Source organism: Neofelis nebulosa, chromosome 6 (assembly GCF_028018385.1).
Source record: "Neofelis nebulosa isolate mNeoNeb1 chromosome 6, mNeoNeb1.pri, whole genome shotgun sequence".
In the NCBI taxonomy this organism is placed as follows: Eukaryota; Metazoa; Chordata; class Mammalia; order Carnivora; family Felidae; genus Neofelis; species Neofelis nebulosa.
The window spans coordinates 3,750,649-3,778,582 of NC_080787.1; the positions used below are offsets into that span (position 1 = coordinate 3,750,649).

The 27,934-nt window shown below is 56.3% G+C and overlaps 1 protein-coding gene across 2 annotated transcripts; it reads left to right on the forward strand.

Moving 5' to 3' along the window:
* The first annotated feature begins 84 nt into the window (after positions 1 to 84).
* Positions 85 to 27,934, forward strand: GABBR1 (gamma-aminobutyric acid type B receptor subunit 1). 2 transcript variants are annotated; one of them, XM_058732661.1, is made up of 23 exons: positions 86 to 366; positions 703 to 790; positions 1,365 to 1,568; positions 2,285 to 2,470; positions 3,729 to 3,749; positions 4,864 to 5,024; positions 8,034 to 8,168; positions 8,442 to 8,612; positions 9,546 to 9,647; positions 10,380 to 10,445; positions 10,866 to 11,057; positions 18,582 to 18,824; positions 19,413 to 19,476; positions 20,838 to 20,915; positions 22,426 to 22,576; positions 23,005 to 23,137; positions 24,214 to 24,330; positions 24,421 to 24,528; positions 24,845 to 24,938; positions 25,519 to 25,646; positions 26,077 to 26,205; positions 26,376 to 26,519; positions 26,750 to 27,934. In XM_058732661.1, exons 2-23 carry the CDS (start codon positions 703 to 705, stop codon positions 26,921 to 26,923), a joined length of 2,889 nt encoding a protein of 962 aa, XP_058588644.1. In that variant the 5' UTR covers positions 86 to 366; the 3' UTR covers positions 26,924 to 27,934. The 2 variants fall into 2 exon arrangements, with proteins under 2 accessions (XP_058588645.1, XP_058588644.1); XM_058732662.1 differs by lacking the exon at positions 26,077 to 26,205 and having other exon boundaries at positions 85 to 366.

The following is a 27,934-nucleotide window of genomic DNA, read 5'->3' on the forward strand; positions in this document are numbered from 1 at the left end:
TGGGGGAGGCGCCCGCTCCTCGGGCTCCCCCGCCCTCCTCCCCCCCCCCCCCCCCCGCCCTGCCGGCTCCGCACCCTCCTTCTTCCCTCCGCCCGGAGCCTCCCCCGGTCCCCGGCGCCGCCTCCTTCGCTCCCGGCTCCCGCGGCCGCCGCCGCCGCCGCCCCGGGAAGCAGAGACCGGGGTGGGGTTTGGGGGAGCGCGAGGGCAGGGCGACCCGGGCCGGAGCGCGGATTCGCCGGGAGGAGGGCCGGGCGGAGCGGACGGTCGGGGAGACCGGAGGGGAGCGGGAGGAGCTGCCGGGCCTGGGGCCTGCAGGCCCGGGGAGCCGGGGAGCCGCGGAGCCGGGGAGCCCGGCCGGGCGCAGAGGTAAGAGCCGGGCCGGCAGCCGGGCTCCGCGAGGGGCGCGCGGGGGAGGGCCGGGCCGGGGCGCGGGGGCCGAGAGGTGGAGTCCCGGGAGGGTGGGGGGCCGAGGGAGGCAGGAGGAGGGTGGGGACCGGCGCTCTCTCCTCCCCCCCCCCCCCCACCCCACCCCGCGCGGGGCTCCGCCCCCGCCTCCTCCGCCGGGCGCGCGTCTAGTCGGCGGGAGGAGCCGGGTCGGGGCCGGGGCCGGGCCCCGGGAGGCCGGGCGGGCGAGGCCGGGCGGGCCTCCCGGGTTGGGCCAGGCCGGCGGGGGTCCGGCCCTCACGGCCTCCTGTCACTCAGATGCTGCTGCTGCTGCTGCCGCTGGCGCCGCTCTTCCTCCGCCCCCCGGGCGCGGGCGGGGCGCAGACCCCCAACGCCACCTCCGAAGGTGCACCTTCGCCGGCGACCTCGGGCACCCCCATCCCCTTCCCCCTCTCCCTGCCCCTCCCCCTCCCTTTTTCTGGTCCCCATTCCTGTCCCGTCCGCCGGACCCACTGTGACATCCCTGACCTCCTTTCCATCACCCCCGCCTGTGACCCAGCGCCCCCTCTTGTCTGCCCCAAACTGCTGCATAGGCCACCTTTCGGGGACCCTGCATGATGAGCCCAACCCCACCCCTCTTTCCTTGCCTACACTGCTGCCCAGGGAGCCTAAGGCCCCCCTGCCCTCTCAGCCTAATTCGCTCAAAAATCCTCCTCCAGCCTGTTTTACCAAGCTCGCCGGCACAGTGTACCCCTTCACCATTTCTTAATTCTGCCCATCACCCCCAACCTGCACCCTTCCTTCCTCACTGGCGAGCTCGCAGAGCTCTCTCTCCTTTAGTCCCGGGTTCTGTACCCGTCCCGACCCCCACCCTCTGGCACCGCAGCTGCTCCCCTGGGCCCGCCACCTGCCCGCTGACCACGCCCTCTGTCCCTCCCCTCCCCGCCATTCCTCTCTGACGCCTTCCACTCACCCCTCAGGGTGCCAGATCATACACCCGCCCTGGGAAGGGGGCATCAGGTACAGGGGCCTGACTCGGGACCAGGTGAAGGCGATCAACTTCCTGCCCGTGGACTATGAGATCGAGTACGTGTGCCGGGGGGAGCGCGAGGTGGTGGGGCCCAAGGTCCGCAAGTGCCTGGCCAACGGCTCCTGGACAGACATGGACACTCCCAGCCGCTGCGGTGAGTAGCATCCCCAAGCCCCTCTTCTCTTCTAGATCATTCCTCGGCCTGCCTCACACTTAGCATTATTGCTTAGGTCAGCACTTTCAACCACTGTCACAATTCACAAGGACATTTACAGAGCTCACACCATGTAAGAGGGACTTCCCTGCCGCACTTGGAGGCAGTAAAGTCAGCAGCCCACACATCACCTCATCTCATCCTCCCTGCATTAGGCCACTGACCACTTGACAAAACAACTTGATTATTCATCTTGCTTGTGAGTTCTTCTCTTTGAGGACTAGTGGCAGATTGTGCAAAAACCCTCGTAAAATGGTTTCACTGCAGTCTTGAATACCTCTGTCTCCAACGCAGAGGCCATATACCCACGAAGCGAAACCCAGTTTGACATTACTGTAAACCAACTATAATAAGAAAGGTAAATCCAATTGTGCATCTAAAGTTACACATCCGCACTCTCCAAGCCAGGGAACCGCCCACTGCCGCTGACTTTGAAAAGATTCCCTTCTGTGCACCTACAGCTCCACCTCAGGTTCCTACCAAGGATGGAAACGCCTTTTCCCTTTCCTTGGGTGGTGTGTGGATGCTTCCAGGGTTAAGGGAGGAGAGGATGCCAGAGAGCCAAACCCCTTGCACATCTGATTTCCTGAAGAGTGGGGTGCTTGAGGCCCCCTTCCCCAACTTGCCTCTCTTTTCCTTTTCGTGTCTCTCCACAGTCCGAATCTGCTCCAAGTCATACTTGGCCCTGGAAAACGGGAAGGTTTTCCTGACGGGTGGGGACCTCCCCGCTCTGGACGGAGCCCGGGTGGATTTCCGGTGTGACCCTGACTTCCATCTGGTGGGCAGCTCCCGCAGCATCTGTAGTCAGGGCCAGTGGAGTGCTCCCAAGCCCCACTGCCAGGGTGAGGGGACCGGCTGCCTGCATGCAGCTGAGGACGCGTGCCAGAGGTTGGGAGCGGGGTGGAAGGGGTGGCGGGAAGGGAAGGGGTGCCATGCAAAATGGGGGGGGGCTTTGGGGAAGTGGAGGTGAAAACCCAACTCTTGCCCTCGCCTGCCTCTCTCCAGCCCCCTTCTGCAGCATCACTGTCCACTTCGCCTACGCTGGGGCCCCCTTCCTCTACCTTCCTCTTTAGAGATCTCCTCCCTGCTCCCAGTTCTACATGTTCTCTTTTCCGTTATGAATCTCACCCTCCATCACCTTTCTTAAGGTTTAAATACTGCAGTTTCCCCTAGCCTATCTCTAAACTTAGAACTTTCTAGGCATAACCCTCTTCTACAATTGATTCCTTTCCATTTGTTATATAACTGGATTATTGTAAAGACTCAGAAATAAATCATGTCATACTTAGAAAAAACACTAAGATTGGAAAGAATATCTGGGGTGGAAAGTTATCAGGGTGAAATTTAAAAAGACTTAAAATTGGGGGCAGAACTGTCAGAGCACTAAAGGATGACCCGGGGATGGGGGAGGGGAAAAGGAGGGTCTCCGACAACCTCCGTCCTTCCCCAGGGCACTCAGTCTTGTGTCCAACACCTACTCTGTCATTTCATTCAGCAGAATGCCCCCTATCCTGGGCACCCAGATTCTGCCCCTGCACTCTTGTCCCCGGGGTTCAGGCCGACCTCATGCGTCCCCCACTTTTGCAGACTCCCTGGAGGTCCTGGCCTGGCTTCGTCCCCTAATGTCATTGCTCTGCTTATACCTCACCACTCCATTCTGGAAACTGGGAATCCTATCCAGGGTCTCGTCCTGTGCTCTAGTAATGTGTTCACACGGTCATAGCTTTTTGTAAAAAATGCAAAAGTAAGATTTTAACAGCAACAGTTTAAAATCAATTGTATTTGTAATTTGCAGTTTTTTCTTCTTAAAGAGAGGCCCCTGAATTTTATAATATTTAGGCTCCGCAAAGCCAGAATCTGCCCATGTCCTGTCTCAAATTCTGTTGTCCTATGAACAATGAAAGAAGAAAACCAACAGGTCCTGACCCACAGCCCCACCTTGCTCTTATCCCCAGGCACCCTTCCCCCCCTCAGAGACGCAGGCTTCTGCTGCACGCGGGCCTCCCGGCATGGACAGGTGTGGGAGGGGGCTGGGCTCAGGCCGGGGAAGCCGGGCGCCGGTGGTAACTCTTCTCTGATCCCCGTCTTTCCTGCTGCCAGTGAATCGAACGCCGCACTCAGGTGAGATGACAGCCCTCCTCTCGCGCACTGCACCCCCGAACCCCCACTCGCGCCCCTGCACCCCAGGCGGTGGGGGCCCGTCCTTCTCGCCCCCCGCCCCCGTCTGCGGCCGGCCCCTCCTTCCTACCTGGTTTCTGCCTCCAGTCCCGGTTTTCTGCGAGGCTGCGGTCCCTCCCGACTCCCCGCTCGGCGCCCAGCGCTCGGCTCCGCCTCCTCCCCACTCCGCTCCTCCCGGAGGGCAGAGCCCGGCGGGGCCCCCCAATTCCTCCCCGCGGGGCTCCCCCCCCCCCCCGTCCTCCCCGGGCTTTCTCCAGGCGCCCCCGCCAGCCACGCGCACGCGTCTCAGGGCCAGGCCTTGGCCCCCTCCCCCCCAGACCCCGCACCCCCGCCCCTGCCCTCCCCACCCCTCCCTCTCCCTCCTCGGATCCCAGGTCCTTCGCGTCCTGTCCGCCCCCCCCCCACTCCCCCGGCCGCCCCCGCCCCATCCATCCGCCCGTCCGTCCACACCCCCGTTCTCGCCCCGGTTCTCCACCCCCCTCCCTCCTCCCGGCACGCCCCCTCCCCTCCCCTCTACGCCCCTCCCTGGCGTCCCGCGGGGGTCGCGTCCGCCGCCCCTCCCCTCCCCGCCCCTCCCCCGGCGTTCCCACGCGCGCGCGCCTCCCTCCGCCCCTCCCCCAGCCGCCGCGCGCCGCCCGTGACGTCAGGGCCCCCTCCCAGCCGTCCGTCTCCTCCTCCCCTCGGTCGGTCGGTCAGTCCGCGAGGAGAGTCCGCGGTGGCCACGGCAGCGGCAGTGGCGGGAGCCGCGGGGGCCACGGGGAGCCAGCCCTCCGCGCGTCCTGGGGGCTCCGGCCCCCTGCGCCCTCCGAAACCCGAGATGGAGGCGCCGCCTCGACACCCCCTCAGCAGCCCTCCCCGGGAAAAGTGTCCCCCCTGAGCTCCTCCCCACCAAGCAGACCCCCCCCCCACGCCATGGGCCCGGGGGTCCCCTCTCCCCGGGCGGGGTGGCCGCTGCCGCTCCTGGTGGTGATGGCGGCGGGGGTGGCCCCTGCGTGGGCCTCCCACTCCCCTCACCTCCCGCGGCCTCACCCGCGGGTCCCCCCGCACCCCTCCTCAGAGCGGCGCGCAGTGTACATCGGGGCGCTGTTCCCCATGAGCGGGGGCTGGCCGGGGGGCCAGGCCTGCCAGCCCGCGGTGGAGATGGCGCTGGAGGACGTCAACAGCCGCAGGGACATCCTGCCGGACTACGAGCTCAAGCTCATCCACCACGACAGCAAGGTAGTCCTGGCGGGGGCGGAGAGGGGGCAGGGGTAGGGGGGCCAGGGGCAGGGGGACAGGGGCAGGGGGACAGGGACAGGGGACACGAGGCAGGGGGCAGGGGGACAGGGGCAAGGGGACAGCGGGGCAGGAGGCCAGCCTCGCGCCTTGGCCTGGGTGACCGCTGGGATGGCGAAGTGGACCCCTCCCACGTGTGACTGGAGGGAGGTGGGCTGGGGTGTGGGAGCCTGGGGAGAGTCAGAGGGGCTGGAGGTTCAAGATGAGGGTCAGGGGGTTAGGAGGTGGGTCGTGACCCTTCCGCTCCCCAGGACCCCTGGACGTGGGGGCGGGGGGTGGGGGAACTGGGGATGGGTGTAGGGCACCAGCTGACCCTGACCCTCTGGGGAGTTCGTTACCTCCTGGGGTGGGTGGAGGGGTGGAGGAGGTGTCCGAGGCAGGAGCTGAGGCCGGCTCACGTTTTCCATGGTAACGAGGTAAATCTTGACAGCAGGTTGGAGCTGGGAGGAATGGGGACTGAATAAGCGAAATTTTGAGGGACTTGCGTGCTCTCGTGTATGTATCACAACGAAACAGCCAGGTAGCAGTGAGCTCCACCAGGTTTCTGCACATTCTCCACCAGAACCGGGTTGAGGGTTCCTGGGTTGTGGGTTACACTGCGTGTTGTGCTTGGGGAGGGGCTAACGGTTGGGAGATGGGCAACGAACTGGGTTAGCTGTCTGCAGGGAGCCCGCACAAGAGCCTAGGGATAGAGGGAGTCTGGGAACCGGCAGGAGAGAGAACCAGCAAGAAGGGCAGTGGGGGAGGGGGCAAGCAGGAGGGCTGGGGTGAAGATCAGTCCTTGGGCTCCTGTGGAACTTGGGTCTAGAGTGGCTCCTCCATTCAGCACTGTGGCCTCTAAGATGTGAGAAAGGACCAGCACGAAGGGTTAGGGAGGCGGGGACCAGAGGAAGGCGGAAGGTGAGAAAATTTGGGTCGGCCATGAGTTTCCTTCCCCACCCTATGTCCCATTTGAGTAATTGGGAACGTGGGGAAGGATGTGGCTTCCGGCCTCAGATTTATCCTGTCTGACGTGTGGCCCCGGAAACGCGAGGGACTGGGGGACCGTGGAGTGCAGAGGTGATGAAACGGTCATCTTACACCTGGCTGGACTCAGGATTTATTGTCACTCTTCCAACAGCCATCTGCACCTAGAAATGGGTTTGTGTGGGACGAGGGGTCAGGAATGAGGTTGAAGGTGGGGTGCATGGGGACTGTTAGCTTGGGGAGGGGACTCAGATCCCTCCTGACACTTGGGGAGGGGCTCTTAAGCTTCTCCATGGTAGAGGAGTTTGTTTCAAACACATATTCTAACTGTCTGGTCCGGAATGAGCACGAAATCCTGTCGTGCAGGAGGCCTAGGTAGATGACCCCAGGACGCCTGTGGAGGGACAGCAGGGAGCTGGAAAAGAATTAGGAGTTAGGGCAGAGGGTCAGGGCTGCTGGAGGCGGGAGTCTGGGGCGGGAGTCTGGGGCGGGAGCCTGGGAGGGCTGGGTGCAGGTGTCATGACTGGGGTCACCAGGAGGTCTGGATGTGGGCTCAGACTCTTCCACCATGAGAGGTGACTCCCCAGAGGTGCTGGGAAGCAGGTGGGGGGGGGGGCCCTGAGAGAAGGCACAAGGAAAGCAGACTAACAGGAATGTGTGCTTTCCTGTGGTTTCCTGCCTGCAAATCCGGATCCTTTGCAGAAGAGAGCGGAGGGGAGGCTGAGAGGAAGTCTATGGGGGAGGGGGTGGGCATCACACGGAGGGAATCTGCAGTGAGGAGCAGGATGTGGAGGGAAAGGGTTTGAGAGCAGGTAGCGGAGGAAGGAGAAGCGGAGGAAGAGACGTGGGGCAGGCTAGTGGCCCTGTGTGTATGCTCTGGTATGTCCGTGTTCCTGTCTACCCTTCCTTCAAGCCAGGAGGGGGGCACCCAGGGGCTTTGCGATGGGCTGGGGTAGGATCTGCAGTGACCCCCTGAGACAGTTCAGGATGGTGGGGCCTGCCGGAGAAGCCCCTCCTAGCAGGGGGGCGGGGAAGTGTTGTTCTTCCTGCCCCACCTGGCTCCCTGCTCCAGCTTCCCACAGGGTCTCAAATGTCAGGCCTCAGTGGGAAGCGAGCAGCTCTAGGGGGCCTTCCTTATTTGCTCACTGCCGGCTCCCCCTTTTCCATCCCCCCCCCAGTCCCCTGTGCCTCCTGTTTCTCCTCTGCCCTGGCTTCCCACTGGCTTCCATTTCTTCTCTGCTTCCTTTGGGGCTCCAGCGGCTTCTGAAATGTCAAACTTCAGCAGGAGGGGAACAGGCAGGGGGAGACCATGGGGCTCTTCCTCCCCACGTGCCGTCCTCCCAGCACCCCTGCCCTCCCCAGCTCTCTGCCTCCCCTTCACGCACCCCTAAAAACACCCGGTTTGTTAAGAGTCCTTTTCTATTTATTCTCCCAGTTCTTTCCTCACCTGTTTCTCCCTCTGCCGCCCCCCCCCCCAAGGCTTCTTTTTCTAATGGACCCGTCAAATGTCAGAGCCCAGCAGGAGGGGAGGGATTGCCCAGCAGGACCCCCTAGTGGTCCTGTTCCCTGTTCTCTCTTGTTTGTTTATCTCTAGCCCTGGAAAGGGAAGAGCCAGGGGAAAATGGACGGTGGGGAGAGGCGAGGGAGGAATTTTCATGCCATGTTTGAGGAGCCTGTCTGTGGACTTGGGGAGAGTTTATTCACATTCCTGCAGACTCACAGAGATTTGGAGCAGAGACACAGGGGAAAAGGGACAGGGGTGCTAGAGGAAATGAGGCTGGGGATGTCTGAGCAGGGGCTGAAGGGAGGGAAGATTGTGTCTGCATGAACACGGATGGAGGTGCGTGCAGGAGAGGGTAGGCAGGAGAAAATGGTAAAAGCACACAAGGGTCCAGTGGTGGGATGGGTCCTCGAGGAGCGACTAGACTGTTGGAGACGCGGGGGGTGGGGCACCGGGAGAACCCACGCTTACCCCCTCCCATCCAGTGTGACCCAGGCCAAGCCACCAAGTACCTGTACGAGCTGCTCTACAATGACCCCATCAAGATCATCCTCATGCCTGGCTGCAGTTCTGTCTCCACACTTGTGGCCGAGGCCGCCAGGATGTGGAACCTCATTGTGGTAGGTGGGGGTGGGGGGGTTTCAGAAGGTGGGAGCTGAACAGGGGTGGACAGCATGTAAGAGGGCTGTGGAGGAACCCAGGTGCAGGACTCCTGGTCCTTTGGGGCCTCCTGGCAGCAGGGGGCTGATAGCTGCAGCTGACTTAGCTTCTTGTCAGATGGAAGTGAAGTCAGATCAGGGAACAGGCACCTGTGCCAGGTGGTGGGTCTGTGAGGGTCCCCTCTCCTGGGAGCCTGGAGCGTGAGCGTGCCCTGCGCTGTGTCTGTCCCTCAGCTTTCCTATGGCTCCAGCTCACCGGCCCTGTCCAACCGGCAGCGTTTCCCTACGTTCTTTCGAACTCATCCGTCGGCCACACTCCACAATCCCACCCGGGTGAAGCTCTTTGAGAAGTGGGGCTGGAGGAAGATCGCCACCATCCAGCAGACCACTGAGGTCTTCACCTCGGTGAGAGCGCATTTTCCACATGCCAGTGGAGACATGTGGCCAGGATCCCTTTTGGGGAGAAGATCCTGTTTCTTTATCAAAAGCAGACACATTCCGACTGGGTTAAGTGCATGTTCTTTCTGTAGCCAGAGGAATAAGCACAGCTGAGTTTTCAAGATTCTTTCCAACTTCTTAGTTTTAGGACATTTTTTTCCTTTGATGTTCTCTTCCCCAGACAGACCCAAATGACCCACTTCTAATAAAGTAGGTTCACTCCACAGTTCAGACGAGATGAGAGAGAGAATGTGAGAGAAGAACCCAGAAAGGCAGCAAATCCAGAGACACTCGGGGTGGCAGGTGTGAGTGGGAACGGAGAAGGAGGGACAGGAGAGGCAGAAGACGTCTCCGGAACAGCACGGGTGGAAAAGAGGAAGCTCAGGGCTCTGAACCTGACGGAGGCAGCCCCTCCTTTTATTCTGGTCTTTGGATCCTCCACCCGCCCTCATGTTCAGCAGCCCTTCAATCCTCCCCTGACTTTCTCTCAGTGACCAGGACATTCTTCTGTGATCCTTTTGTCTGCCCACTTGCCTCTTGAGGTTGAGACCATCGTGTGCACACCAGACCCTGTCTCATCTTTCCCCGATTCCTCTGTTCTGCTCTCCCCCATGTTTGCTGCTTGGTAGGGATTGGCGGGGGGTGGGGGTGGGGGGATAGGGTGACCTCCCAGGACACAGATCCTTGCGAGGGGCTCGTAAGTACCTTCCCATGTAGGACCATCCCTGAGACCCCAGCTGCTTTCCTTTGAGCTCTTCCCACCCTGGGGCAGATGCCATTGAAGGAAGGGTCAGAACTGCGGTTCCTCCACTTCAGAGTGTATGATCCCCAGGTAGCATCTCCGGTCTTTATGCCACTGTGCACCTGTGCTTTCTCCATTTTTTCTTATTCCCACCCAAGACTCTGGACGACCTAGAGGAACGAGTGAAGGAGGCTGGAATCGAGATTACTTTCCGCCAGAGTTTCTTCTCAGATCCAGCTGTGCCTGTCAAAAACCTTAAGGTGGGGTGGTTGGGAGTGGTGGGCTCAGCCTACAGAGGGACCGGGTTGGGGGGACAGTGGTGGGCTGGAGAGGAGAACCAGACAGGCAGGTTGTTGGGATATAATTAGTGTATAACATTGTGTAAGCTTGCAGCCTGCAACGAGTTGATCTGATACATTTATATATATCTATATATCTATATATCTATATATATAGATATAGATATATAGATATATAGATATATATATTATGGGTTGCATACAATTGATGTGTAATATTATATAAGCTGTGATGATACATTGATATGTTGCAATATGATTACAATCCATGCTAGCTAACATCTCTTTTTTTTATGAATATAATTTATTGTCAAATTGGTTTCCATATAACACCCACTGCTCATCCCAACAAGTGCCCTCCTCAATGCCCATCACCCACTTTCCCCTCTCCTCCACCCCCCAGCTAACATCTCTATCGCATCACAGAATTTTGATTCTGTGAGATAGCAGCATCTCCTGGGGAGGTTAATTTCCATTGTCCAGTGACATTTCTATGCTACCCCTCCAGCAGAACCCTGCATTAAGCACTCTGGGGCAGGGGATGAATGCCGTGGCAGCAGCTGGCTGTTTCCAGGTCTCCCTCAGCAGCTGGCTGTTTCCAGGCCTCCCTCAGCAGCTGGCTGTTTCCAGGCCTCCCTCAGCAGCTGGCTGTTTCCAGGCCTCCCTCAGCAGCTGTTTCTGTCCACTCTGCAGCGCCAGGATGCCCGGATCATCGTGGGACTGTTCTATGAGACCGAAGCCCGGAAAGTTTTTTGTGAGGTAGAGTTGGAATCAGAAGAGGCAGGGGTCTGGGTGGGCTCTGTACGTTGGGTGTGTTGTGGGGTCTCCTGTTTGCATCTCGGATCAGGTTGATAGCAGATGCTGTGAGATGACGAGTAATATGATGCTCCTGTCTGTTGACTCTGCCTCCCATCTTGGCTTCTCACACACAGCACTTTCTCCAGATCTCAGTTTTGTACCCTCTGTGCTTCTGCAGGAGCCCGAGTCCCATCTTTCCTGACTAGCTGGGGAGGAGCTTAGAAGGAGGAATCGTCGAGTCTTTCCCACTCCCTCCGAGACTTGTAGATTCCTCTTTTCAATTCTCTGCTCTTCTCTGATTCCCAAGAGGCTGGAGAGTGTCAAGGGAAATAAAAGAAAAAGAGAAAGAAGGGCCCAGCCTCCCTCCTCCTCTGCATTCAGGTGTACAAGGAGCGGCTTTTCGGGAAGAAGTACGTCTGGTTCCTCATCGGCTGGTATGCTGACAATTGGTTCAAGATCTACGACCCGTCCATCAACTGCACAGTGGACGAGATGACGGAGGCTGTGGAAGGCCACATCACCACTGAGATCGTCATGCTGAACCCGGCCAATACCCGCAGCATCTCCAACATGGTGAGAATGGGGACCTAGAAGCCAGCCCCTGGGCAGGGGCGAGGACTGAGGGAGCCTGGCAGGGCAGGGGAGCGGGAGGGAGAGATGGGAGGGGCAAGTTCACTAGGCCCACCTGAGTGGAAGGGCTGTTACCATGGCAACAAGGAGCAGTTGGCAAGAAGTCAAGTGAAGGAGAGGCGTTAATGATAATATAGATGCTGTATACGCAGGCACCTCGGCAGAGCTGTTCCTGAGCTGAAACGCCTTTTATTCTCTTAGTGACTTCCAGGCCCTTTGAACTTGCTTAATATTCACTCCTGATTGATACTCAATTAGCTTGGTTCCTGATGTTGTTTTAATGATTCCCTTTTAGAATTTCAGATATAAAAGGGAGTTCTGAAATCAGTTACTTCCGGATAACGGATAGTGGCGGACCTAGAGCTGGGAGGCACATGCTCTGGTTGGGAAGGCTGGGGTGGCCCCGCGGGAGGGGCACCTGCTCCTTTCCTCTCAGTGCTATACCCCAAGGACCATGGGCGTCTTGAGCCAGCTTACAGGGCAATCTGCATGCCTGCTTATTACTCCCAGGGGTAGCTCCAGGTCTGGGGTACCTGTTTTGGAAAGCATGCCAGGGGCAAATTCATGGTTGTAAAGTCCCAAATATCTCATCAAAACAAAGGTTCAGTGAAAATGCTTTTGTGTAGTAAACCAGGAGCTTAGGTACATGATTTCAGTGATCCTCCCACTAATGCTCTGATTAGGGTTTTAATTCTGTTCTATCGACCAGGAAACTGATGCAAAGAGGTTAAGTGACTTGGCCTAGGGGCCCTGTCCCTGCTGAGCTGTGAGGCCGGAGTTGGCCCCTATTAGAGTCTGACCCCAGACCCCTCTGCCCCATCACCCTCTGGCCCTGTCCCTGCTGAGTTGTGAGGCCAGATCTGGCCCCTGTTGGAGTCTGACCCCAGACCCCTCTGCCCCATCACCCTCTGGCCCTGTCCCTGCTGAGTTGTGAGGCCAGATCTGGCCCCTGTTGGAGTCTGACCCCAGACCCCTCTGCCCCATCACCCTCTGGCCCTGTCCCTGCTGAGTTGTGAGGCCAGAGTTGGCCCCTGTTGGAGTCTGACCCCAGACCCCTCTGCCCCATCACCCTCCAGCCCTGTCCCTGCTGAGTCGTGAGGCCAGAGTTGGCCCCTATTGGAGTCTGACCCCAGGCCCTCTGCGCCATCACCCTCCATGGAAAACCATGAATTCTGACTAAAGACTCTGTGCCTTTATTGGCTAACACCTGAGCTGGTGACAGTTTTGGGGCAGGGGAGGAAGAAGGTCCAGTCAGTCTGTTCTAGCAGAGGGTTGTGTTGTGTGGACTCCAGTTGTGGACTCTGTCCGGGGAAATTCCCAGGGATCACTTTCCAGCAGAGCATCTGAGCAGTGAGCCATCCTGGGGAACCTGGAGAGAACCTGGGGAGTACTGGAGCTGGTGCCTAGAGCCCAGGCCCTGCCCGTCCCAGCTTCTGCCCCACAGCAGGCAACAGTGGAGTCCCTGGCAGAGAATAGGGACATCTGGGCTCTGGAACTCAATGAGCGAGAGGGTCTCTTTCTGGCTCTTGGTCTCTAGAGAGAGGTAGTGCCTGCCTTTGAGGCCATAGCCTTTGTTCTGGTGACGGGAGGTCTGCTTCATAGCTTGAAACACCAAGTGGACCAGCCGAGATTTTCCAGGGGTAGAAGCAGCCTGAACCACTGATGGGAAGAGATGGTGGATGAATCAAGCAGGGACCAGGAGAGTGGACCAGAAGCACAGGCTGGACCCAGGGGCCAGAGCCATGCTGACTGAGAAAAGCAGAGCTCCCTCTGGCCCATAAGGATGGCTGTCACTTAAGGGCACTGGCTCTCCAGCTTCACCTTCCTGTAGGGTTATTAGGACACACATTACTGGGCTCTTCCTTTGGAAGTTCGGATTCAGCGGGTCTGAGGTGGGCCTGGGAACCTACATCTCTAACCAGTGCCCTGGGGATGTTGGTGCTGTTGGTTGGAGACCACATCTTGAGGACTGTTGGCTCGAGCAGTAGTTTTCCAAAGGTTGCAATATCTAGGGATAAGTTTGGTTGTCACGACTGGCTTCTGATGGGTAAGCCAGGGATGCTTCTAAACATCCGATGAAGCACAGATCAGTCCCCACAGCAAAGAATTATCCTGATCCAAATGTCAACAGTGCAGAGATTGCAAAACCCTGGTTTATTTATTTTTATTTTTCTTAATGCCAAGGGATTTTATTGTGAATGGATATCCTTTTTATTGAATCCTTTTTCTGCATATGTTGAGAAACATAGTTTAGGACAGTAGGTTGGAGTAGTTTTGGGGAAATATTGCAGTTCTGGGGCTAGAGGGGCAGTGGGGAGGTGGCCGTACCTGGGGATAAGATTCTGTCTCTTGGGGTAGAGGTCTCATCAGATCTTGGTACAATACAAAATCAAAAGCTACCCCAGGACACACCCTTTAGGTCAGTGACAAGCGCCGGAAAGGGCTGTAACAGAAGGGCTGGTGCAAATTAGGGTCATAAAGTTATACTTGATTATTAATTTCTACAGGTTGTAGAAGTTTTGCTGTTTGCCTCTCCTTGAGCTTCCTAGTAATGTTTCTACTTGAACATTTGCAACTATATCTCTGTTGACCCAAGGGGAAACATTTTTTTGGTAACTTTAGTCGGGGGGGGGGGCGATGCCCCCCGTGGTCAAGTGTGTTTGTCAAGTGACCTGGAGCCAGCAGAAATTGTGAAGATGTATTCAGGGGGGACCCCATTCCTAGCAGATGAATCCCTTTCCATCTGGGTATTTTCCTGATCCAGTGTTTACCTTGAACTGGAGATTGGATAGACTTTGAGGCTGAGGATGACTCAGAAAGTCTGAGGTGCTCTCGGAGGGGGCATGTCCACATGCAGACGTGATGCAAGGTGGTTAGGAGGACTATGGACTTTGTTTCTTTGTGTTTTTTTAAGATTTTATTTTTTAATGTTTATTTATTTTTGATAGAGGGAGATAGAGAGCAAGATGGGGAGGTGGGGAGGGGCAGAGAGAGAAGGAGACACAGAATCCAAATCAGGCTCCAGGTTCCAGGCTCCAAGCGTCAGCACAGAGACCGATGCGGGGCTCGAACTCACGAACCATGAGATCATGACATGAGCCAAAGTCGGACACTTTAACCAACTGAGCCACCCAGGCGCCCCTAAATTATCTCTTTTAAACTAACATTGTATAATGTATCATGGTGGGTCTGGACACTCCCCACTGATGAACACTGAGATTGTTTCCAGGTTTGTTATCAGCTTTTCCCTACTTTAAAAAAATTTTTTTTAATGTTTAGTTTTGAGAGAGAGACAGAGACAGAGTGTGAGCAGGGGAAGGGGCAGAGAGAGAGGGAGACACAGAGTCTGAAGCAGGCTCCAGGCTCTGAGCTGTCAGCACAGAGAACGACGCAGGGCTCGAACTCACAAACTGTCAGATCGTGACCTGAGCCAAAGTCGGACGCTCAACCGACTGCGCCACCCAGGCGCCCCTCCGTCACGTTTGTTTTTTGTTTAAGTTTTTATTTATTTATTTTGAAAGATAGAGAGAAAGAGAGAGCGGAGGAGGAGCAGAGACAGGGAGACACAGAATCCAAAGCAGGCGCCAGGCTCTGAGCTGACAGCACAGAGACCGACGCGAGGCTCGAACCCACAAACCGTGAGATCTTGACCTGAGCCAAAGTCGGACTCTTAACTGACTGAACTACCCAGTCACCCCAAGAGTAAGGACTTTGATGCCAGCCTGCCTGGCCTTGAATCCCAGCCCTGCTGTGCAGTATAACTTCTGGCAAGTTTAACTTTTCTGTGCCTGTTTCTTTATCTCTAAAATGGGCAATAAACCTCATTAGATTATTTGAGGATTAAATACATTTATATATACACCTTAGAAATACCTTATAAATATGTTAGAAAATACCTAGTACATTGTAAGGAGATAGAAATGTTAGCTATTATTATTAACATTTTTCAGTGTAGGGACTGATGGTTATTTTTAAAAAAAATTTTTTTTAACGTTTATTTATCTTTGAGACAGAGAGAGAAAGAGCATGAATGGGGGAGGGTCAGAGAGAGGGGGACACAGAATCCGAAACAGGCTCCAGGCTCTGAGCTGTCAGCACAGAGCCCGACGCAGGGCTCGAACTCAAAGACTGCGAGATCATGACCCGAGCCGAAGTCGGCCGCTTAACCGACTGAGCCACCCAGGCGCCCCTTTTTAATTTTTTTTAACATTTTTTAATTTACTTTTGAGACAGAGAGACACAGAGCATGAACAGGGGAGGGGCAGAGAGAGAGAGGGAGACACAGAATCTGAAACGGGCTCCAGGCTCTGAGCTGTCAGCACAGAGCCCGACATGGGCCTTGAACTCACAGACCGTGAAATCATAACCTGAGCCGAAGTCGGCCGCTTAACTGACTGAGCCACCCAGGTGCCCCATAGGGGCTGATGGTTATTAATGAAACATTTCAATAGAAGAATTGAGAGGACTTCATGATTTGAAAGAGCCCAAGGTGATTCTAAAGCTTCAGTCTCATGTATTGGGAAGTGTTGGGAGTGAAGAAAAATTGAGCTTAGTCTTAGATATTTTTAATTTTGGATTACTGATCGTATAGTTACAAATGCCTCAGAGACAGTTGGGGATACAGGTCCTGAAATGCTGAGCCTGATTATAGATCTGAGTATCAGTGACAACAGTGAGATTAAGAGACAAGGAGATTCACAAAGAGAAACTGCAACTTACTTTATACCCTGTATTTTATATATATTGTTATTTTATATAATAACCCTTCGAGATAGTATTATGCCCATTTTAAAGTTGAATAACCAGGGGGCGCCTGTGTGGCTCAGTGGGTTAAGTGTTTAACTCTTGATCTCAGCTCAGGTCTTGATCATGAGGTCAAGTCCCATGTTGGGCTCTTCACTGAGCTTGAAGACCACTTAAAAAAAAGTTGAATAACCAACTAGTGGAGTTTAATAAGTCATTTGAGGTTACACAGCAGGTAGATGGTCAGTTGGAATTGAGATCTACCCAATGGACATTTTTTTTAAAGTTTACTTATTTATTTATTTTGACAGACAATAGAGAGGGTGTGAGCAGGGGAGGGGCAGAGAGAGGGAGGGAGGGAGGGAGAGAGAATCCCGACGTGGGGTTCAAACTCACAAACCCTGAGATCATGACCTGAGCTGAAACCAGAGTCGGATGCTTAACTGACTGAGCCCCCCAGGCCCCCCACCAGTGGACATTTTTAGTTTTATTTTTTATTTTTTCAAGTTGTTTTTATTATTTTGTTTTCTTCCAAAATTGTACTTACATTCTAGTTAGTTAACATACAGTGAAATATTGGTTTCAGGAGAACTCTGTGATTCATCACTTACATACAACACCTGGTGCTCATCCCAACAAGTGCCCTCCTTAATGCCCATCCCCCTAACCCTCCCTCCATCAACCTCAGTTTGTTCTCTGTCATTAAGAGTCTCTTGTGGTTTGTTTCCCTCTCTCCTCTTGTTCCCCCCACCATACATTTATTTGTTTTGTTTCTTATATCCCACATCTGAGTGAAATCATATGATATTTGCCTTTCTCAGACTTAGTTCATTTATCATAATACTCTCTAGCTCCATCCACATTATGCAAATGGCAAGATTTCTTCTTTTGGATGGCTGAGTGATATTCCATTATATATATACCACATCTTCTTTATCCATTCATCCATTTATGGACATTTGGGCTCTTTCCATACTTTGGCTATTGTCAATAGGGCTGCTATAAACATTGGGGTGCATGTGTCCCTTCAAAACAGCACACCTGTATCCCTTGGATAAATACCTAGTAGTGCAATTCCTGGGTCGTAGGGCAGTTCTATTTTTCATTTTTTTGAGAAATGTCCACACTGTTTTCCAGAGTGGCTGCACCAGTTTGCATTCCCACCAGCGGTGCAAGAGGGTTCCCCTTTCTCTACACCCTCGCCAACATCTGTTGTTGCCTGAGTTGTTAATGTTAGCCATTCTGACAGGTGTGAGGTGGTACCTCATTGTGTTTTGATTTGTATTTCCCTGATGATGAGTGATGTTGAGTATCTTTTCATGTGTCTGTTGGCCATCTGGATGTCTTCTTTGGAAAAGTGCCAATGGACATTTTTAAAAATACTTTATTTTTTTTTAGAGTAATTCAAGTTCACAGCAGAATTGAGAAGAATATACTTCCTGAATCCATATGTGCACATCTTCCCCCATTATCAACATTCCCACCAGAGTGCCTATAGTTGATGTATCAACATTGATACATTATCGCCCAAAGCCCATAGTTTACACAAGGGCTTGCTTTTGGGGGTGTATATTCTGTGGGTTTGGGCAAATGTACAATGACATGTATCTCCCATTAGAATTACATGTGGGGTATTTTTTGCTGCCCTAATCCAGGATACATTTACTGCTTGTCCATGGTGTGCTGGGCACAGGGCTGGGTGCTGAGGGTGTGCAGACGGATGAAACTTGGTCCTGGCCTGTTTTTAGAGGCAGTTTCCCCTGTAACACACTGCCTGCCCCTTGCACCTCCCACTCCTGTATCTTCAGAAAGTTGAATAGAAAGAAAAGCGGGCAGGGCATGGGAAACAGATTTTTATTTATACTTCATCATTCATTTCTTCCTTAGAGTCTGAGGATGTTAGTACATTCCAGATCTAATAGAGTTCTGAGGTGCCCTGTGTATTACTTGTGCTTTGCCAAGAGGTAGCCTCTGGGTATTTCCTTGTGTGGCCTCTGGGAGGTAACAGAGGACAGATGTGATTTTTCTCCATTACGTGGTAGACATTTCCAAAAACTTGAGGAACTGACCTATGGTTATTTAGCCAAATGAGGTCGTTGCCAGGTACAGAAATTTAGGGCTCTTTATTCATCTCCTGACAGTTACAGGAGCTATCTCATTCTCTTTAGCTTCTGGAGGAAAGAGGTTGAGGGTGGGGAGGGTGTGGGTAGGGGCTGAGTATTGGACCTCAAACACATGAAGGTTGCTTCTGGGCTCTCAGTCTCTCGAACACCCTTCAGGGGGCTGTGAGCTGAAGGCCCGTGAGGACGGTAAGGCAGGTAGCACACTGAAGAGTCCCCTTCCTGCCTGGTGAGTCCAGTGAGGAGGGCTCTGCAGGAACCTCATCTAGGGTGTTTCCGAACTGGAGGAGCTGTCAGGTGCTGGGTCTGAGCACGAGAGAAGGTCGTCCACGTCTCCTTTCTCTTGCCATTCGTTCTGCAGAGTGACTGTTCCTTAGACGTTCTGTTCCCATTCTGAGCTAGTGGCTGGGCACACTGAGCCCCTGGACCCAGCTCACCGGCTGATCTAAGAGATACAGGGGCATGGTTAGATTTTGAAGGTCTGTGCGCTCGATCTGTCATAAGCACAAACCATCTGTTCAGCAGAAGTTCTGGAGCCAGAATCAGAAGCCGTGCCCCCCACCCCCTCCTGCGCCAACCCTTTCTCCCCTCCCTCCCTCTGCAGACATCCCAGGAGTTTGTGGAGAAGCTGACCAAGCGACTCAAGAGACACCCCGAGGAGACCGGTGGGTTCCAGGAGGCGCCGCTGGCCTACGACGCCATCTGGGCCTTGGCGCTGGCTCTGAACAAGACGTCCGGAGGGGGTGGCCGTTCAGGGGTGCGCCTGGAGGACTTCAACTATAACAACCAGACCATTACTGACCAAATCTACCGGGCGATGAACTCCTCGTCCTTCGAGGGCGTCTCTGTGAGTTACAGTGACCTCCTTCACACTCCCCATCCTCCCACAGACACAGCGTCCTCCTCCTGGATGTGCACTTCAGTCTCTGCAATAATGGGTCTTGGGTTGGGGGGTAGGGACCCCCAAACCAGAAGAACCCATAAGAGACTAGAAGGAAAAGTGGTGTATTCCTTTTCTTTCCACCTCTCCCTCATTTCTTTCCAGTGTAGGAATTAATAGATGAGAATCGTAGAACGTTAGAGGAGGAAATAGTCGGATAGATTGTCTCCTGTTCCTTTCAGAGTGGGGAAATTAGTGTCCAGAAGGATTTCGTGACTACCCAGGTCACACAGCCAGGGGCCGGGTCTCCGGTGCTCTACCTGGGGTTCTTTCTCACTCAAATCCCATGGGTGAAGATTCTTTTCAACAGAATAATGTGTCTGAAATCTAGGGTATGGGCATCTGGGGTACGTCCTATATGCAGGCAAATGCCAGAAATAGACTTCATTCAGAGGCTCAGTTACATCAAAGCATAAGGATCCAGAGAGTCCCTGAGTCTCTTTTCGCTCTTGCTTTTATCACCTCTGTCTGCCTCCGCCTGTTTCCCTCCCTCAGGGCCATGTGGTCTTCGATGCCAGCGGCTCCCGGATGGCCTGGACTCTCATCGAGCAGCTGCAGGGTGAGCACAGGGGGCAGGGGCCAGCTGTTTGGGGTCACTGCCTGGGGTAAGACTCAATGACCTAGGGGCCTCCCACCGCTGGCTGCTCTCCTCTAACTGCCTGTCAAGCTCTTATAGTATGAGAGCAGTGAAAAGCTGAGGGACAGTGGGTTTTCAGGAGTTGGAGAGGGGCAGGCAAAGTGAAAGCCCGTCTTTCCCCAGTGGCTTCCCATTTAATTTCAGGAATTTCCCTTGGGTGGCTTGCCAACGAGGGGCTAACGCCTTGTTGGTCACTTACCCACAACTCAAGGAAAGCCACATCTGGCAGAGACCATTTGTAAAGGAACCAACCTATTGAATTTCCCTGCTATATAAACAAGCATCCTAATTTTTGTGTGGTGGTCATAGTTTGGTTTTTCTAGATTGCATTTTCTTATAATTTACCACATGTATGTGTGTATTTGCCAGGTTTCTGTGAGCTGAACTGTTCACACCCCAACCAGCTTCCTAGAGCCCCTGCAAGAGAGCCATTGTGTGGCCTTTGGAGGGAAGTTTCTTTCTCTCCTGCCCCCCATCCCCCTCCTCCCATCTCCCACCCCCCTTTCCTCCTCCACACCCTATCCTCACCGCGTCCCACCCCATCCCCCCCAAACACCCTCCATCCCCCTCTTCCCCGCGTCCCACCCCATCCCCCCCAAACACTCTCCATCCCCCTCTTCCCCTCCCCCCACCTCCCATCCTCCTCCTTCGCACCACCTCCCCCCTCTACCTCCCATTCCCCCACCCTCCTCCCCTCCCCCACTTTCCCTCCCCTCGCCCCATCCTCCTCCCCCTTTCCTCCCCCCTCCTCCCACCCCTGCTGGAGGGCGGTGCGCTGGCTTCTGAAGGAAGCTGTTCATAACCAGATGTGGAGCAGGAATCTTAGGAGCTGCATGCTGCATTCTGTCTTGTCTTGTGGGTCTTTAAAGAGGCAGATGCAACTTTCCAAGGAATTAGAACCCAAGCCAACAGAAGAGAAATGTCTAAAATTAAAATGAAAGCCACTGGGAAAATAGATCCTGTGATTCTGTCTGTCATGAGAGGGAGAATGAGTAGGGATGTTGAAAGCTTTAGAAGCCAGAATCGACGTGCGAGACATCCGCAGTGAGAGGTGTGAGGCTGCTGCACGGCGGCGGACCATTTAGACGTAGAAGGTGTTCTTCTGTATGTATGTTGTGTTGGGGCCCATCCTGTACTGCTTTCGGTCAGATTGCTGGTGCAGGCAGCCCCCGGGTCCTCCCGGGTGCCCTTGAGGGGCTCAGGGTGAAGTAGAACCCTGGGAAGCTGGTGCCCGGGCTGGGCCCTCAACCCCCACCCCACCCCCCTGCCTTGTCCCCATCCAGGTGGAAGCTACAAGAAGATTGGCTACTATGACAGCACCAAGGATGACCTTTCCTGGTCCAAAACGGACAAGTGGATTGGTAAGCAGGGCCCTGCTGATGTTTTCCTTCAGTGCCTCTGAGCAGTTGAGGGAGAGCCTTGTGCATGTGAACAGGGGTGAAGGGGGTGGCAGGTGCCTGAGGCTAGAATGTGGGGTACATGGTCTGGGGGCGGGGGCCCAGGTTTGGACACGGCTAGGGGAGCTGTGTATTTGGGGAGGGGCAGGTGGTTGGTAGCAATGCACTGGTATGGATAGGACATTGCTCAGGTATGAGGGTTAGGGGTGGGGGTGCACAGGGGGCAGCCAGGAAACCCCGTCTGGGTTTACCAGCTGTTCTGGTGCCTTGCTGTCTCTGAACCAGCTACTTGAGGCCGACAATGGCCTCTTCATCTCTGTCAGGAAAACTTAAACTATAGGAGAGGCTTTGAAACCTCATGTAATTCTCTTCCAATGACATGTGCTTTTTAAAGGGAAAAAGGAAACAATTACTCTTTGTGTGCTTTGTGGGCTAAATGATCAGAAATAGGAAAGACACTCAAGGTGGACAAAAGGAGGGACCGAGGTGGGGACAGCTGCCCTACCCAGCTGGGATCTAGAGATTCCCAGCACTGCTGGTGAGCTGACATTTCTTCATAATTTGAATTTAGGACAGTGTTCTGTGCTGCTATAAATGCTGCATGGCCTAAATTACACTTTTCTTTTTAAAGCGAAACAAATTGAAATTGGTTTTTTTCTTTTTTTCGTTTTTTCCCCTGTGAACTCGATGACACATTTGAGCTTCCCCTATTAATAACCAGAAAACACCTTTGGGTATATCACCCTACGAGGGTTAAAAATCACAGATCAGTGTTTTCCTAAGGTGAGGAGACCAGCCTGGATACTTTGAAGTTTCTGGATTTATGATTCTACAGCTGTCTTTTGCAGCTTTTGATTTGAGTCATAAGAGACCTCGTGAGGTTTATCTCTGTCAACCCTTCTTTCCCACCCACTTTCCTTTGCTGCAAAATAGACAGAAAAACACACGGAACAGACAATGACAGAAACAGACTAGGGCTTTGGTGATACATCTGGGTCTGTAGCTCCACCCCTCACTTCTGACTTCTTCCTGACCCCCTGCGGCAGGGAGTGGGCACTGGAGGGGCCCCGGTCCAGGGCAGTGAGGGTCCCCATGTCCTCACGACTAGAGACAGTGTCACCTGCCCCATCTTCATTCCTTGTCCCCCGTGCCCCCCCCAGTGCTATGCAGGAGGGACCCCCCACCTGGCTAGACCCCCCATTTCCATGCAGGAGGGACCCCCCCCACCTGACCAGAACACCCCAGTGCCATGCAGGAGGGGTCCTCAGCTGGCCAGACCCCTCCCCTAGTTCCATGCAGGAGGGACCAGACCCCTCTTACCCTTCATGCCATGCAGAAGGGGCCACCCACCTGGCCAGAACCCCCCCAGTTTCATGCAGGAGGGGTCCTCAGCTGACCAGATCCCCCCCCCTGCAGTTCCATGCAGGAGGGACCCCCAGCTGACCAGACCCCTCTTACCCCCCATGCCATGCAGGAGGGGCCCCCCCGGCTGACCAGACCCTGGTCATCAAGACATTTCGCTTCATGTCCCAGAAACTCTTCATCTCCGTCTCTGTTCTGTCCAGCCTGGGCATTGTCCTGGCTGTGGTCTGTCTGTCTTTTAACATCTACAACTCTCATGTCCGGTAAGTCTCTTTCCTGACACTTCCTTGTTCTGTCTGCCCCTCCCAGACAGCGGGCATGCCCTCCCCTCCCGAGGGACCAAGGATAAGACCCTCTGGAGGCCTTGGGCGGTGGATGCTTTCACTCTAATGCATTCCCAGTGGCCACTGGCCTGGAAACCCCCCATCCCAGCCCCAAAGCAGCTGTCTGGACACCAAGAGCCTCTGGGGCCAGGGGACACAGTGTGTGCAGGTGGTGTCCTGGGCTGGGGAGCTCCCCGCAGCTCTGTGCCAGCCCCCGCCCATGCGGCCTTGTCTCCCAGGCTGCACCATGCACCCTTGCCCGTGGCCGAGCTTGGGTCAGGCCCTGGCGGCACTGAGGAGCTCACCCCCCAGGAGAAGAGGTTAATTCTACTCTTTCTCCCCCCCCCAACCCCCACCTCTGCCCCTAGCTACATCCAGAACTCCCAGCCCCACCTGAACAATCTGACTGCTGTGGGTTGTGCCCTGGCACTGGCTGCCGTCTTCCCCCTCGGGCTGGACGGCTACCACATTGGCAGAAGCCAGTTCCCCTTTGTCTGTCAGGTAAGGAGGATGTGGGGTGGACACCCTGCAGGAGGAAGCTGTCCTCCCCCCCCCTCCCCCCCCCCCCCCCCCCCCCCCCGCCCAGGAGCCTGGCCCAGAAGGCCGTGGTCCCTGCCATTCCTCGACTGTCCCTGTCCCCCTAATGCCACCCCTGTGGTCCCTGCCTGGCCCCATTCCTTCTTTCTGTCCTCCAGACCTTCTCACTGTGTGGCTCTCTTGTCGGTTCCAAGGTTGCCATGGCCTCATGGACAAGAGGGGAGGTGTTGAGGGTGAAGGAGGGTCTGCGCAAAGAGCCCTTGAACAATGGCAGCTTGTGTGGGGCTGAGAGAAGGAACTGGGTTCCCAGGGTGGCCTTGGTTGTGGTTTGGAGACCTGAACTAACAGCAGGGAGTGGGGGCAGGGAGGACGTTCTTGGTATTCGGGGCATGGCAGGTCCTGGGCTGTGGGGAAAGGCTGGCTTCTGTAGTTCTGTTATGCTGGTGGGAAATAGTGCTTCTTTCCCTGCCCTCCTCACGCCTCCTTGTGTGCCCGTCCCGACCCTGCAGCTGTGCACGTGCACCCTGCCAGAGGCTGTATGTCCCCAGTAAAACCAGAAAGCAGTGGGAGAGGTAGACAGAGGGGGCTATAGGAGGGGTCTCTGCACAGAGTGCTGTGGAAGCAGAGAGGAAGCAGCTCAGGACATGGCTGGACCCCAGCAAGGGTGGCATTTGAATATCGAAGGACACGTGGGCTTTATCAGCTGGAGAGATAAAGGTGGTCACTCACATGGTTTGCAGCGTTAGAAGAGCCAGCATCTCAGGCGGGCACGTCAGTGTGGCTGGAGCAGGGGGAGCAAAGGCCCGTAGATGGGCCTGCAGAGGTGGGTGGGGCTGTGTTGTGGAGGGTCTGGGGCTGTAACCCGCCCGATTGGCCAGTAACCCCAGGAGACTATGGCCGGTCACCCTGCTGGATGGGAGGACATTGCTGAAGGCAGGGACTCCCTTGCTGGCCCTTCACACCCCCATCCCCACTGGCTGTACCCCTGTTCCCTCACGAGGCTCTGCCCCACACTGCCCTGCTCTCTCGTCCTGTGCCAGGCCCGCCTCTGGCTCCTGGGTCTGGGGTTCAGTCTGGGCTACGGCTCCATGTTCACTAAGATCTGGTGGGTGCATACGGTCTTCACGAAGAAGGAGGAGAAGAAGGAGTGGAGGAAGGTGAGCTGCTTGCTGTTCCTCGGCCCTCAGGTCCTTGGCTCCCGGGGCCTAGAGGGCTTCTTCCGACTGGCCTGTGCTCTGTTTGTGCAGACGCTGGAGCCCTGGAAGCTGTATGCCACGGTGGGCTTGCTGGTGGGCATGGATGTGGTCACTCTTGCCATCTGGCAGATTGTGGACCCCCTGCATCGAACCATTGAGGTACAGGTTGGGAGGAGGTACTGAGGCCAGGGCCGAGTGGGGCTCGCTGGTGTCTGGGCTGAGTACGGTCTGGAAGCGTGCAGCCACTCGTGGGAGAGCGCTGTCCAGCATCGTGCTCCGGTGCCCCGAGGTTCCTTGATGAAAGCGAGTAGTGGGGAGCCAGGAGGGATGTGTAGACCTTCCAGGCATGTGGAAAGCTGGGGTTCACGAAAACACCCCTGGGCCTAGCACGGGGCCTGGTCTCCTAGAAAAGGGGGGGCAGGGGTGGGCGGGGAGGGTGACTGCCATCTTTCTGGTGGCCCAATTTCTCCACTAGACTTTTGCCAAGGAGGAGCCGAAGGAAGACATTGATGTGTCCATCCTGCCCCAGTTGGAGCACTGTAGCTCCAAGAAGATGAATACGTGGCTCGGTGTGTGGGCTGTGGGGGAGGGGGTGGGGCAGGGACAGCGGGCTGGTGGGGACAAGGGTCTTCGGAAGAAGAGTGTCCTCCTCTGTGTCATTGCACTGATCCTTTCTGGGGATGGGGGAGAGTTGGACTGTTTCCAGGAGGAGCGGGGGGCTAAAGCAGGGGTGTGGCACAGGGACCAGGGGGGATGGCCTGACCCCTTCCGTCTGGTCTGCTCCCTATAGGAAGACCAGAGCTGTGAGGGCCTGGGGCAGGCCCCTTTTGGCCTCCTGAACATTGCTCTGGTCTTGTGGTTTTACCACAAAGGGTAAAACTTACCCTCAGCCTGGAGGGTGAGGGGGTGAGACATTGTGTGGCCCCGGGGCTGGTGGATAGCTGCTGTTAGCAGTCATCCACTTGTGTCCCAGGAGGAGGTGGTCAGGTGGTCAGATTGGGGGATGCACAGAGATGGCTGTGCTAGGTCAGAGGGGCCGATGGGAGGGGAGCCCTGTTTGCAGTAGGTGGGGGGTGTGGGCAGAGAGTGGACGCAGGGGTGGACGCTTGGAGGGCTTGTTGCCCATGCGACCGATTCCTGCTGTCCTAGGCATTTTCTATGGTTACAAGGGGCTGCTACTGCTGCTGGGCATCTTTCTTGCCTATGAGACTAAGAGCGTGTCCACCGAGAAGATCAACGACCACAGGGCCGTGGGCATGGCCATCTACAATGTGGCGGTGAGCCGTAGCACCTGGCCCTGACCCCAGGGGCTGCCTGGGGTCAGTGGGTGCAAGTCTTAAATAGTTTTTAATGCCCCAGGTTTGCCAAGCACTTTACAGTTGGGAAAGCACGCTGCAGACACTGTCTCATTAATCTTCCTGTGACGGCCCATGGGGCACACGGTACTGTCCCCTCTACACGGGCGAGGAAGCAGAAGGGTTAGATGGCTTGTGTGTGGTTCCCTGGCCAGGTTGGCTTGCCACCAGGTGTGGGACACTTGGGGACTGAATGTGTGTAATGGTAGCAGGAGAGGCAGGGGCTGACCTAGAGCCCAAGAGGGTGGCCTCACGTTTGGGCCCTCATGGCAGGGCAGCTGTGCCAGCATGTGTCCTCATGGGCCGTCCTGGGGGAGGAGAGCCCGGAGGTCCCAAGCTCATTCGCCCGCAGGTCCTGTGCCTCATCACCGCCCCCGTCACCATGATCTTGTCCAGCCAGCAGGACGCCGCCTTTGCCTTCGCGTCCCTCGCCATAGTGTTCTCCTCCTACATCACTCTGGTGGTACTGTTCGTGCCCAAGGTCAGGCTCCCCCCCCCCCCCCGCCCCCCCGCCCCCGCCCCCGCCCCCCGCGGTCTGACCCGAACCCGGCCTTCATCCTGGGCCTCTGCTCCCTGCCCCCCTGCCCCCCTCCTGGCCTCCCCCCCTCCGCCCCGCTCCAGCACCCCACACCCCCCACACTGGCCTCCCAGGTGCGCCGGCTGGTCACCCGCGGCGAGTGGCAGTCAGAGGCTCAGGACACCATGAAGACGGGGTCCTCCACCAACAACAACGACGAGGAGAAGTCCCGGCTGCTGGAGAAGGAGAACCGGGAGCTGGAGAAGATCATTGCCGAGGTGCGCAGTGGGGGCGCACGGACCGTCCCTCCCGTCCCTGGTCCTCACTTCTCTGGTCCCTTCTCGTCCCTGCCCTTCCCCCCGCCCCCCCCCCCCCCCCTTGTGCACTCTTTCCTGACTCTCCATTCCTCTGTCCACTGTTGCCTCTGCGTCCCTGCCCAACCGCCCCCCCCCCCACCCCCACCCCGGCTTCGCTCCTCACTCCCCCTTCTCCTGTCCTCTTCCCACAGAAGGAGGAGCGCGTCTCTGAGCTGCGCCACCAGCTCCGGTCCCGGCAGCAGCTCCGCCCGCGGCGCCACCCCCCGACGCCCCCAGACCCCTCTGGGGGCCTGCCCAGGGGGCCCCATGAGCCCCCTGACCGGCTCAGCTGTGACGGGAGCCGGGTTCATTTGCTGTACAAGTGAGGCTGGGAGGGGGGAGGGAAGGGGAGGGCCGGGACGAAGTCCCCCCTCTGTGAGGCCGGGTGGCCTCTCGGACTCTCCGACTCTGGGAACTGGCGGTGTCTCTTGTGTCCTCACCAAATTGCGTCCACTGGACTCCGCTGTCCCCTCTGTGCCTCGCCGCTGCGCCCCCCACCCGGTCCACCCTGCCTGCCCGCCCACCTCCGCCCTGTCCCCGCCCACTTCTCCATGCTCCCTCCCCCTGATCCCGCCCACATCTGCCCTGTCCACACCCACCTCTGCCTGGCCTGCCTGGGCCCACCTCCTGGTGCTCCCTCCCCTTCGCGCCTTCCTGGCCCCCCCCCCCCACCCCCAACCTCAGCCCTGTCCCCGCCCACCTCCTGATACTCCCTCCCTTCCGCCCCGCCCACCTCTGCACTCCTCTCCTGCCACACCCTCACCTACTACCACCCTCTCCTAATCTCCTTCCCCGGGTCCACCCCTCACCCCTCACCCCTAACACCAGGTTTGTCCTTCTTGAATTTTGCCTCCTCCTGGCGCTCATTCTTCCCGCCTCAACCTGCGCGTGCTCATGCTGGCCCACACCTGCTCTGCACAGGTGCTGTCCCCTCCCCCCTGGGGTCACGTGTCCTTGCTACCCCGAAGCTCTCCTGGCCCGTGTGCATGTGTAGCTGAGGTGGGTCTTTCCCAGTGGGGCACATCCGTGTGTATCCAGACGCATTCCCTGCGTGCTCGTGGTACCTGGGTACCTCCCCCTCTGCACCTGGAAATCATGGCACCCTCCCAGCGGAGCTATAGGTGCCCACCCTGCGCAAGGTGATGCCCTTGTCCCCAGTTCCTACTCACTTGGTTTCTGCCCGAACTTCCCCCCATCCCCAGCTCATGTACACTCCTTTCCCCACCCCCTCTCATGTCTCCCCTTCTCTTCCCCACCCCCTGCTCATGTCCACTCCTCCCTGTCCCCCTTCTACCCCTCTTCCCTCCCTTAACTCCCCCTCCCCCTGACCCCCTGCT

Excerpts from the sequence above, each read along its gene's own strand:
- GABBR1 (XM_058732661.1), top strand. The coding sequence starts at position 703 with ATGCTGCTGCTGCTGCTGCCGCTGGCGCCGCTCTTCCTCCGCCCCCCG. Across the intron at positions 8,613-9,545 it reads CCACTGAGGTCTTCACCTCG|ACTCTGGACGACCTAGAGGA; the intron begins GTGAGAGCGCAT and ends TTCCCACCCAAG. Across the intron at positions 20,916-22,425 it reads CAAAACGGACAAGTGGATTG|GAGGGGCCCCCCCGGCTGAC; the intron begins GTAAGCAGGGCC and ends CATGCCATGCAG.